This window comes from Orbilia oligospora (assembly GCF_000225545.1).
Source record: "Orbilia oligospora ATCC 24927 unplaced genomic scaffold scaffold00054, whole genome shotgun sequence".
Lineage (NCBI taxonomy): Eukaryota > Fungi > Ascomycota > Orbiliomycetes > Orbiliales > Orbiliaceae > Orbilia > Orbilia oligospora.
This window is the reverse complement of record NW_011645611.1, coordinates 2,984,684-2,995,863: the sequence shown is the minus strand read 5'-3', so window position 1 is coordinate 2,995,863 and position 11,180 is coordinate 2,984,684. Positions and strand designations below refer to the sequence as shown.

At 42.7% G+C, this 11,180-nt stretch overlaps 5 protein-coding genes across 5 annotated transcripts; 3 read left to right on the top strand and 2 right to left on the bottom strand.

The window, feature by feature from the left end:
- Positions 1 to 26: 26 nt before the first annotated feature.
- AOL_s00054g908 (uncharacterized protein) lies at positions 27 to 564 on the bottom strand (the record flags this gene model as incomplete). The annotated part of the gene is made up of 2 exons (XM_011122224.1): positions 27 to 439; positions 555 to 564. The coding sequence occupies 2 exons, from the start codon at positions 562 to 564 to the stop codon at positions 27 to 29; spliced, it is 423 nt and encodes a 140-aa protein (XP_011120526.1).
- Positions 565 to 1,022: 458 nt separating this feature from the next.
- Positions 1,023 to 2,286, bottom strand: AOL_s00054g907 (uncharacterized protein; the record flags this gene model as incomplete). Its single annotated transcript, XM_011122223.1, has 8 exons — positions 1,023 to 1,269; positions 1,336 to 1,399; positions 1,472 to 1,534; positions 1,609 to 1,626; positions 1,719 to 1,822; positions 1,896 to 1,912; positions 1,999 to 2,076; positions 2,188 to 2,286. The coding sequence occupies 8 exons, from the start codon at positions 2,284 to 2,286 to the stop codon at positions 1,023 to 1,025; spliced, it is 690 nt and encodes a 229-aa protein (XP_011120525.1).
- A 1,737-nt stretch (positions 2,287 to 4,023) lies between these two features.
- Positions 4,024 to 4,341, top strand: AOL_s00054g906 (uncharacterized protein; the record flags this gene model as incomplete). Its single annotated transcript, XM_011122222.1, has 2 exons — positions 4,024 to 4,086; positions 4,195 to 4,341. 2 exons carry the CDS (start codon positions 4,024 to 4,026, stop codon positions 4,339 to 4,341), a joined length of 210 nt encoding a protein of 69 aa, XP_011120524.1.
- A 1,449-nt stretch (positions 4,342 to 5,790) lies between these two features.
- AOL_s00054g905 (uncharacterized protein) lies at positions 5,791 to 6,114 on the top strand (the record flags this gene model as incomplete). The annotated part of the gene is made up of 1 exon (XM_011122221.1): positions 5,791 to 6,114. One exon carries the CDS (start codon positions 5,791 to 5,793, stop codon positions 6,112 to 6,114), a length of 324 nt encoding a protein of 107 aa, XP_011120523.1.
- A 3,640-nt stretch (positions 6,115 to 9,754) lies between these two features.
- Positions 9,755 to 10,579, top strand: AOL_s00054g904 (uncharacterized protein; the record flags this gene model as incomplete). Its single annotated transcript, XM_011122220.1, has 4 exons — positions 9,755 to 9,895; positions 9,984 to 10,144; positions 10,233 to 10,296; positions 10,379 to 10,579. The coding sequence occupies 4 exons, from the start codon at positions 9,755 to 9,757 to the stop codon at positions 10,577 to 10,579; spliced, it is 567 nt and encodes a 188-aa protein (XP_011120522.1).
- Between the last annotated feature and the right edge of the window lie 601 nt (positions 10,580 to 11,180).

Here is an 11,180-nt window from a genome sequence, read left to right as displayed (position 1 = left end):
TCATCCCTTTTGAACCAAAATCTAATCTAATAATCCTTCATCAAACTCTCTTGAGCTTCCCTATCGGTAGCATTTCTCTTCTTAATATACCAAAAGGCGGCACCGGCGAACATAACAAAGGCAGCAAAGATCTGGTAAGGGACCCAACTTCCGTCGGTGCTGAAGTGTTTGAAATCATCGGACTTGTCGGTGTCGGTTTCTGAGGCTGGGCGGGAGGCTACAGTGGTGGAGGAAGAAGATAAGGAGGTGTCAATTTCTGGAACCTTTGAGGGAGAGGAGGAAGAGGGGGGTAGAAGAGAGGGGGCAGAGGCGGGGGCAGAGGCAGAGGCAGAGGCAGAGAGAGGAGTAGGATTGGGGGCAGAGGTATCTTGAAGAGCGGAAGAAGGAGTAGGGGTGGATGTACCGCTGCCGGGTTTTCCTGAGGATCCGGATTCGATGCCTGGATTAGAATTAGATACAGTGTTAGAGAAACGGATTACTAAAGGTAATTAAGCCAAAGTACTATTACGTATTGAAACTGGATAGAGCGAAAGTCAATCTGGAGGTGGGTCTACGGGTATGCATGCAAGGAGGAAAGTATACGGAAGATACGAAGATACGGCAAAATACGTGAGTGTCTCGCAGCCTGTTGGAGTATACGAAATAGAAGGAATGGGGAGACACGAGAATACGAGTTACAGTTTATATCGTTTCAAAAGAAGCATTTGACTTTTTGTTTTCTTTCTTTTTTTTGCTCGTTCCTCTTCTTATGGTTACATATAGTCGCTCGTTCGCAGGCTAAAACGTTCTCATCAAAAAACAAAATCTTGTGTCTTCTTTTTTACACGTTATATACTGTTAACCCATCTCCCCGTTCCCCACACATCGACCGATGCTCTCTTCTTTTTTTAAATTATCTCTTGTGAAAGTGTAGGAATTATGGCAGGTAAAAGGAAGATCTCGGTGTAGGGCTTTTTGGGGATAAGCTCAAGAGTAACCAAAGGAGGGAGATGTTTTGTAAAAAATGCCATATAGGACATCGTTTACAACTCCTCCTTGGGAGCATCGGCAGCTGGGGCTTCGGCAGCTGGAGCTGGTGTATCCTTGGGGGCATCGGATTTGACTTCTTCTTGGATACCTTCTTCTGGAACTGGGAGGGAACCGCTCTTGGCGATCTTGACGGGGATGAGTGGCTTGTCGCCGTGGTTCTTTGGGACGTTCTGGATCTTGTCGACGATTTCATAACCCTCGACGACTTCACCGAAGACGACGTGGCGGCCATCGAGCCAGCTGAGAGTGGTGTTAGTTTTGTTTATATATATAAAATATAAAAGGAAAGGATTGGGAATAACATACCTGGTGACGACAGTGGTGATGAAGAATTGAGATCCGTTGGTGTCTGGTCCGGCGTTGGCCATGCCTGTGTAACATCATCAAGTTAGCCTTATTTCTAGTATCATACAATTTGGAAGGGGAGGGGAGATATCCGTACTCAAAAGTCCCTTGCGGGTGTGCTTCAGCTTGAAGTTCTCATCAGGAAACTTCTCGCCGTAGACTATTTATTCCCCGAGTTAGTAACATTATTTCCATACAATATTATTTTCCAGCGAAGCTTTTGTTTTTACGTACTCGACTTGCCACCAGTGCCTATTAAATCATATCAAGTTAGTATGTGTTGTTTCCTGGTCCAAATACGCGTAGATGCGTGGATGGATGGATGGATGCGAAGATGGACATACCGTCACCCTTGGTGAAGTCACCGCCCTGAATCATGAAGTCACTGATGACACGATGGAAAGTAGATCCCTCATAACCGAATCCCTTTTCGCCGGTAGCGAGAGCACTATATTGCTTTATGCATTAGAAAAGGCATTGCTATGTATTTCCGAAAGGAGGGGTCGGAAGATCCGGCATACTGGAAGTTTTCAGCAGTCTAAGACGAACGCGAAATTCAACATTAGTTTCTCGAGCCTACTAGAGAATAGATTTGATGCATGATTCATTGATGATTAGAAATACCTTTGGAACAGTCTTTCCGTACAATCCGATAACAATTCGTCCGAGTTTCTCATCACCGTGTTCGATATCAAAGAAGACCTAAGAAACAAATTATTATGTCAGCATTCCAGGAACGCAACGGATCCAGCTTTAGACTTCGATTGCATGATGCATGCACGTCAATTGCGATCGGAATGAGATCGAACACACCTTGTGGGTGATTCTGGGGCCCTTGGGACCTTCGGCGATAACTACGCCGAAGGTCATCGCCACCATGAGGAAGGTGAGGATACGGTTGAACGCCAACATCGTGAAACGGGGGCGGGGTTGTAATTGAATTGGGGTTTAATTGACTAATGACACCGTCTTCTATAGATCAACTAAAGATAGATGGGAGATGAAAGGTTGAAAGAATATACAGGTCCTAGCTGCGTGAGGAAGAAGAAGAAGAAGAAGAACCAGTCGAAGGGGAGAGCTCGAATACTTAAGAGGTTCGAGGTCTTGGAAAGTAGCATAGGTGGTCGATTTTAATTAAGTGTTTAGTGCAACCTGGCTAAATCGACATTGCGGTGGGGACTCGGCAGCCATGGCGAAAGGTGTTGTTGCCGTCAACACTCATTTACAAGTACGTAAGCCGCGTGGCGGTGGTGTTTTCCCAGTGGCACAATCTACTTAGCTATTGCCTGTCAACCTCTCTCTAGTTAGCTCAACCAATAATTACAACCAATACTTGCCTACGCCGTCCAACGTGGATGACAATTCCAACTTCACCTGCACGGGGCTGTAAACTTTTCGCGAATAACTTTTATTCTATATACTAGGCCATGCGCGGTCAATGTATCAAATTAGCACGGATCTGTCTGTATGAGTCCTGGAAACAGCCATTCCTGAAGTGGGAATACATGGCATGGCATGCATTCGCCATTGCTGCATCGGGCGATGTATCATACTATCTCTTCGGGCGAGAAGACGGAACAACATTGAAATCCTCGTGATTCCGGTCTACGATGCTATTGCAGTATGGCGAATGAGTTACTGCTCAGGTATCTTTGAGTCATTACTTAAGTATTTATTGAATGTGAACGAATTGCTACTTATCCATGCACATATGCAGGCTAGAAAGCTACTAACTAGGAGCAATGAGTATTTATCGAATACTTCTGAGAGGTATACTGGAAAGCTCCGACTCTGATATACTATACTGATAAGTATCCGCCTAGTATACGTAAAGATGGCGTGACATCTTCTCCTCGATTCCTAGTCTTTCTTCCATCTCTAACAAACTGATGATCCCGCTCAAGGATCGAGAGACAGCTCCCTTCCCTTCCAATCCAATGAGAGCATAGCGGGTGGGCGCTATCGATGCAGGGAGTCGGATGTCTAGACTATAACACAACCTGGGGTAAATGTACCGATACTAGTACAATTGCACGAGACATCCTAACTTTCCTGTGCATGTCGGTAATCTATTCGGTCATTGAAGCCGGATTTCTAATAAACTAGCCCAGCCTTTCTTCGAGTCCGCCCCAGAAATCTAACCCCAGGTTTACTAATTGCAACAAAATACCCGAGTTTCGATTGGACGGCTGATGAAGGTACTTTGCTAGCTTGTACCATGACGTTTCCATAACCGTTTTACTGCAGCACACCCTTCCTTTTTGTTTCTTCCGGCTTTCCCTTTTTTTGAATTGCCCCAAACTTTCGATGCTTAAGGGAATGTTAATAATGTTGCTGTTGCTTACCATTGCTTAGCTTCGATTCCCCCGCCCTTTCGTTCGCGAATCGAGCCCGTGGAAATCAGGACTATTACCCGTGTACCGCTCGAGCCCGTAGATCATATGAAAGCAAAAAGGTAAATCTGAAATGATTTAATTTTTTCTCTATAAAAGCCGCCGTCGCCCGCGAACTTAATATTCACTTTCTCCTCTCTTCTTCACCAATATACATTATTACGTATATTCCAATTACAATTAAGTCATACTACAAAAAAACCACTGTCTACAACACAAATTAAACAAAGGCCAGACTTCCAGTGAACTTCCCATAATGGATACCCAGAAGAACCAGCAGTCCACCCAAGCTACGGGCTCTCCCCAGGCAAGGCGCTCGGTAAGCTAGCGAGTTTCCATTTCCTTGCAAATTTCCCCGCATTTTCTCTTTTGAGTTCTTCTCCACAGTCTTAAGACAGATTCTAACATGACAATGGATTGATTCTAGTCCTTTACTCCTACCTTCGAGGGTCTCCAGAAGCAACGTTCGAACAGTATGAGCCATGCCGCTAAATTCGATGACCAACGTGCCAGCTCCGGATGGCTTGGTAATGCTTGGAAGAAGTTCACAACTGGCAGAGATCAATCTGCTTAAATCAAAATAAAAATAAAAAGAGAGCCTCTTGCCATGGCTTCGGATTGAAGTTTGGCCGTAAGATAGGATGGGCCTGGAGCTTCGTGTGGTGAGGATGCTTGTGCTACGTAATGTCATTCTTGCTGGAAAGATAAATGGGAGACTTATCGAGGTTTCTTTTCTTTTTTCTTTTTTCTTGGTCGTTTCTTCCAAATTATTGTTATTCTTTAGTTCTCGGGTTAACGGCGCCCCTTTTATGGCGGAGTGTACACTTTTTTAAGCTATAACGGTTTATTGTTTGGTGCTTTTACGGATCTTTGGTTTTCTTTTCTTAGTTCGGGAATTCGAAACATGATTTTTTTTTTTGAAAAAAAAACATTTGAGGTCAATCTTCTGCAAATAGTATACTAAATCTCTTAAAGGATAAATCTAGAGAATTAGCCTCGCTTGGCCCTGCTTCGCGCTCACAGCAGGATGTTGAGAGAATCTTAAAGCAACAATTAGAATACAATTCAAAATCCCGATATAACATCGATAAAGAAGATTAATTCTAGTCGTTCAACTCCTCATACTCGTATTTATACTCCCCATCTTTCGGTTGTAATGGTGGTATCAAATAAAGGAAAAAAATTATGAGGGGCGTTAACATGTTCGACCAAACATCCGGGTCCAATTGACACCACCTTATCCGTAACTATACTAGGTTTATGATGAATGGGATATTCCATATGATCGGTCCCACAGGAAAGGATGCGGTACCGAATTTTAGGGCTGTATTTTAGGCAATCTGGATCATAAAATTCAATCCTTAATATTCAGATTGTCCTTTATGATAACCTACAAAAGTGATAAGTGCCTGTCTTGGCACTAGACAGCACCAGCTATGTGAAGTCTGAATTAGTCTGCTGCCCTTTGTGACGTCTGGGAACGAGACCAAGTTAGTCCTAGATAATGAAATTGGTAGTATATAGCCTAATTGTTAAAAGTACACTAATTTTTAGTAATGTTTAGCTTCGACGTCAGCGTAATGCTATAAATTTATTGGACATGAGTGACGGATGTAGACATGACAGCTAGAGCGGAACCATGATCAGGAATAGTCTTGTGATCAGGAATGGCAATATTAGATTACCCATGCATGGTCAAGAAAGAGATCCTATCAACTAGGATAATCTGCTAAACGCTATTCTTTTGAAACTTTCTCGCTTATCTATATCGTACTAGTCTAGTTGTATGTCGTAGGTAGTGTATATATAGCTGTCCGTTTTCGGGTTTCATACGAACTTCAGGCACAATATAAGAAACATAGACGCAATCAAAAAGGACTCACGATGAAGACAGAAAACGCTTACAGAGCCGAATTTAAATACCAGGAGGAGTACATTCAAATTCTCATTACGAACTATTTGATTACCAAAAAATTCCTACAATTCAGCTTACATACCATATCATCGAGGCAAAATTATAGAAATGGTTGACCAAACAAAAGTCGAGAATATTATAGGCTACAAGTTCTCTAATAGCGATTTGCTAACGGAGGCTTTGGAGGCATCCGGTCGCGCGTACACGCATGACACGGAAGGCGGAGCGGACGGTAACAAAAGATTAGCTCTCGTCGGCGACGCCATTCTAACTTTAATTCAATTGGATCAGTGGTACCCATCAAGCGATAGCCGAGGTCTGCGAGCTGCTTGTTTCGTATCTGTGTCCGAGGGTATTGCAATGGTTGCTAATTGGACCGTCGTCTTTCAGAGACCGCAAATAATGCACGAAAGAAATACACATCAAACATAAACCTTGAAAAGTGCGCCAAACGCTTTGGGATCAAATCGGAGATCTTGCTGGATGATACAAACATATCTCAGGGGAAAGTGCCGAGGGTAACATCGGCTTCTACAATAGAGGCGCTTCTGGCCGCAGTGTGGTTTGATTCCAATAAAGATTTGGAAAAGGTTAAACAAGTAGCATTGATGCTAGAAATAGTGGAAAAATTCGACTAGTCAGCATTCCCGTTCCCGTCGGCTAGGTTTGGAGGAGAACTTTAGTCCTTTGCAAGATAATTGTTTTGGACCTGGCATCCCGACGCAGTGCAATGAGACTGTAAATTCTGTTCGCCGATGTGGGTCCCTCTCAGAGTAGGTACGAAGTACCCATACTGATTGTTTACGCAGTATCCTGATAGAAGAATTCCCAACGGCTAAGAACCCTCCAATATCGCCCCAACCCACCCCAAAAAGACTTAATAATGGTGTGGTAGTTCGGATCTGTTTCTTATTTGTATATAGCTTTTGTCTCGCACCTCGGCTGAAAGATATAACCTATAAAGGTATTAATAATAAGAGGTATTCGTATTAGCTTATAAGTCATTCAAAACTTCAAGTGAGAATATACTAATATGTAGTTCAATTTCAAACGATCATTCCTCCTTATTCAAAGGGAATCAACTTGCTTTATTTTATATGTTCGAACGTTCAATGGTCGATTCCTATGTATATTTTCTAAATTGCTGTGGAATACCGCCTTGAAGTATACCCTGAAGTAGTTCCTTTCTCATACGACGACAGCTCATCACTTCCTATCGATGTTGCCAGAATAACGACGGGCTAAGCTTCTTTTACAGTTTGGTTACGAGACTGGCTTCTTCTCACAATCTTTTTGTGAACTGTTGGGAACAACACAATTATTATCACCAGCCTCGAGAAATCCAACAAGCTTAGGTTACACAGGACTTCGCGTAGTTGTAAACTTTTCGACCAGCCGGAAATCTTCGAGGACTTGGCGTCTGGAGATGCGACCGAAAGTTCGTCTTTTACATTTCGCGGTTCGGTTAAGAAAAGGGAGGAATTTTTCAGATGTTTCGAAGATGCCAGGTGCCTTCCTGACCAGCCGGCGCTTATACCATCTAATCCTTAAGTTAGCAACTCGTTTATACGTGTACACCCGAAAACTAGATTTAATTCCGTCGACTGCATGCGCATGTGCATGTGCATCGATCTATTCCTCCCACCTTACTACTAGTACTATAGTGCTAATCTTCTCGCTGTAGAAATCGCCTCTTGCTTATTCCTTCATGCAGTCTATAAATCAACCAGCCACGGTTGCTTCTAGCACCTGTTCTAGGCCCTCTTTGGATTCACAGGCGTAGAAACTCGAACTATATGATGTGCGAAACGCATCAAACTTATGGAACTTATAGTATATATACGTATATGACAACGGTGACTAAGAGAGTTTCTCCTCATATAGTTCACTAGATATATTACTAGACCTTAAATTTAGATATGGTTTGGAATAATGTTATGTCTCCGGTGAAAGTATAGTCTACTCCAATTCCCACTTTGACGGGAAATACCGATCAGTTTCTCATTCTATCATATTTTCCCGGACGACATTGCATGCATTTGACTTCGAACAATTAGTACGTAGTTGAGGGATTTTGCAATCCTGTACATAGCCATGGCGCCGGTTCGTGCCGCACCGCCTCCCGATCAAGGTCGAAGCGGAGGCAGTTATGCAATGATCGGTCGCTTCGCACGCGCATGCAGCTGTCGTTATTCAAAATCTCCGCAATGATTGGTGTTGCACAACAAAAGCAAGGGCTCGTTTAACCTCTCCAATAAATCGTGTCTTTGCAGGATCGCACCCTGATTGCTGAAAACTCTGTAAAAATGATGTTATGATTGGCGTAGCTTTTATTCCGGGCGGAATTCATGTACGTCAAAATTCCACGGCTGCGGGACGTCGTCAAATCGATAACATCGATGTATCCTTTGCGTAGCATTTGCACTCTAGCATTCCACGGAATCTTGTGAAACGCAAAGCAGCGAATCAGAGTATTGATCAAATTGTGTTAATTGGGGCACTACGCGTCAGTATGTGCATGTGCAGTGAATAAGTGGACGATCTTTCAGGAGATTCCCTTGTCAGGTCGGATTCTCAAAAGAGGAGGTACTCCGGACCCCGCATTAATATTCGTAATGCCCGCTTTCATCAGAGAACATCGCGAACCCTCCCCAAAACTTTGGTAAACAGAAAATCTATAGCAAGATTTGCTCCAAGATTATCCTTAACTATAATTTTCTAATTTTCTCTTTCGCCTATCATAAGGTAGATAAAAACTATAGGAAAAACAAAGCGAATTGGGCGCGAAGGTTCTAATTTCTAATGAATAATTATCCTTTTCGTATCGGATTAAGATCTGATTCCACTGTCAATCTTGATCGCAGTCGCAGTCGGAATCTCGCCTAAAACTTTATTCCCTAGCTAACCGTATATTAACTAGCATCATACCACCTTTAGGTAATCTGGGGAATTTCAGAGTAACGTAGGACTATATAGGCGTCGCCCAAAATCAGGGCTTTGTCCGTACGTCAAGTTTAGAGAGCCTAGCGGGACTGTCCGCACCATGACATAATAGATTAGAAAGAACTTATTGGAACATGCTTTCATAGGAAAATTAAATCAAAATTGCCAAACAGCGGCTAGGACGCTACTAGTATACTTCTAGTTCAATGAGTACAGATATTTGGTAAAAAGTAGATAGAAGCACTACACCCCGACCAACTGGGGTATTTAGGGATCTCTAGTTTAAAGGAAACTTCTCAATCCGCGGTAGACTATGTAATGTATCTATCGTCAGCCTGATCGAAACAATCGCCTTTGAGGGGCCCAATCTTCGAAGTCAGAGCCTCTCGATCGTCACCAAAGGATATACATCGATATTTCTTCATTGGATTGGGCTTGCGGGTTCGATTCCGAAAGTGTGGTGTCTGGGGATCGTGATTAATCTTTTCTGTTACCCTTCGAGATTCCTCGGCTCACATGGTTCGTTTTGGGCTAGTATGGCTGAGTTAACATTCTTTCGTATCGATAGAAAATATTGATTTTATCGCCCTAATACGATCGTTTGCGCAGCGGGACAAAGGGTTACGTCGGGCCAAACAAGGGGTGCAACATATCAACAGGTACACACTGCAGCTTCTTGCTAAATTATGAGAACGCAATATCGATAGACAGGGAAGGTCAGCAACTACTTGTTGGGGTCGTTGATACTTCATAGTGCATGAATATCTGCACGACAGGAACGAGCATATCCCTCGGTTTGGGGATCTTTCCCAAAAATAGAGCTTTGTACGATTTTGGTTGTGTAAGTGTAGGCTCGGTCTATAGATCTAGATCGGAAATTAGAAACTACACCCGTATATGCGAGAAAAAAACCTGCTAAGCGATACATGTAGGTAGCGGGGAGGGAACTGCTCATATCTTTGGCTATCAGGTTAGTAGTGTTAATTTGAAGCTCAGAAGTCTATAAAAGGAGGGGGAACCTTCGACTTTCTCCCAAGATTTCATATCAAACTACCTACACAGTGTGACACTTGAGCCAAAACGATCCTAAGTTTTACTATTGATATATCTTCTCTCGAATTCTTTGAAAATGTCTCTCCCCACCGCTTACTACTTCATGATGGGTTCCCATAGGGACTATCAGTACTCTATTGGAAGATCTCCTTTTGAGGACCATAGCCTTAACCCGAAACCAGTTTGGCTTCTACGTCCATCAGCTGAGGGTTTTACTGTAAGTCGTTCCACCCGCTGCTAAGTAATTAGTAATCTTGAGATACTTCCGATTTATGGCAATTACTAATGGGGGTTTCAATTCACAGCCCTGGTTGCTTACAAAGACAGCCCGTGGTTACGTCTTCACAGTTAAGGACACTCCAACGGGTGCGGAAGGCAACTCTGTTGTAGCTATTCTAGATAACAATCGAACTCCAGTTGTCGAATGGATCGTGGAACCTGTTCCTAACGAACAAGATCGCTTCCGGTAAGAAAAGTCTCTACAGTTAGACTTTCGACCTACTAAAAATAGCAATTCCCGGCTAACGAAAGTCTTTTGTCTGAAATTCTTCTAGAATCCGAAATACAAACCGACAATACTGGACTGTTGACGGTAGTAACACCCAGAATGGTTACAAGGTAGGCTACTGAAGATTTTCATGATTTTTTGGTTTTCGGTTGGCTTCCAAACCGTGAAAATATTTTTCTAACTATCTCTCAGATCGTACTTCGAAGGGAAGGAGAAGGGAGCCAAATATTCAACATCTTCCGTGCATACAGAGACTTCAGCAATGAAGAGGAGAAATACTCGCAACGTACCGATTCCAAGGATGGAAGTACCTATAACCCAGAGAAATCTGAGGAGAGTGGCCGCCAGAATTTCTTTGGATCTGGAAAAAGAGAGAAGAAGTTCTGCTCCTAGATAGTACTAATCGCTCGAGCCTAGGGATCTTTTTGTGAGGCTGCCGTGGAAAACTACTGTGGAAAACCAGTATGATGAAGGTTATCGGTGTTGCTAAATTCCCAGTTAAATTGCCAATATGATTAGTGCAACCTGTATTTACACTCTTTACAATCATTCGTCATTTGTGTTCTCCATTTACCATCCTTTTCTTCCCATCTTTTTGCGAACTGTAAACAGATACTGAAGTATCATATATCATGGCCAAGAGTATCCCACATTAAATCTTTCCGTAAACTGGAAAAAAATTGCTTGAGTCAATGCTTACTTAAGAGGAATATTATGACAGGAGCTGCCAGACTCCTTTACCTAAGCCACAATTTTCCCTGGGCGCAAAATACGAGAAATTGTCCTAGGGAACTTGGCTTAATTTTAAACCAAAACTAAATGGAATATTTATCTTTTACCTAGAGTTCTTCCCTCTGATAGATTTAAAGTGTGATCCATTCTTTAGCATATGGTTTGCTATGTGCGGGATTTTAGGTTTATGTGGAATTCTTGTCAGTCTTATTACAAATTTTCAGAAGATATATCCAAAATCTTTGCCAATATGTATGCTGAA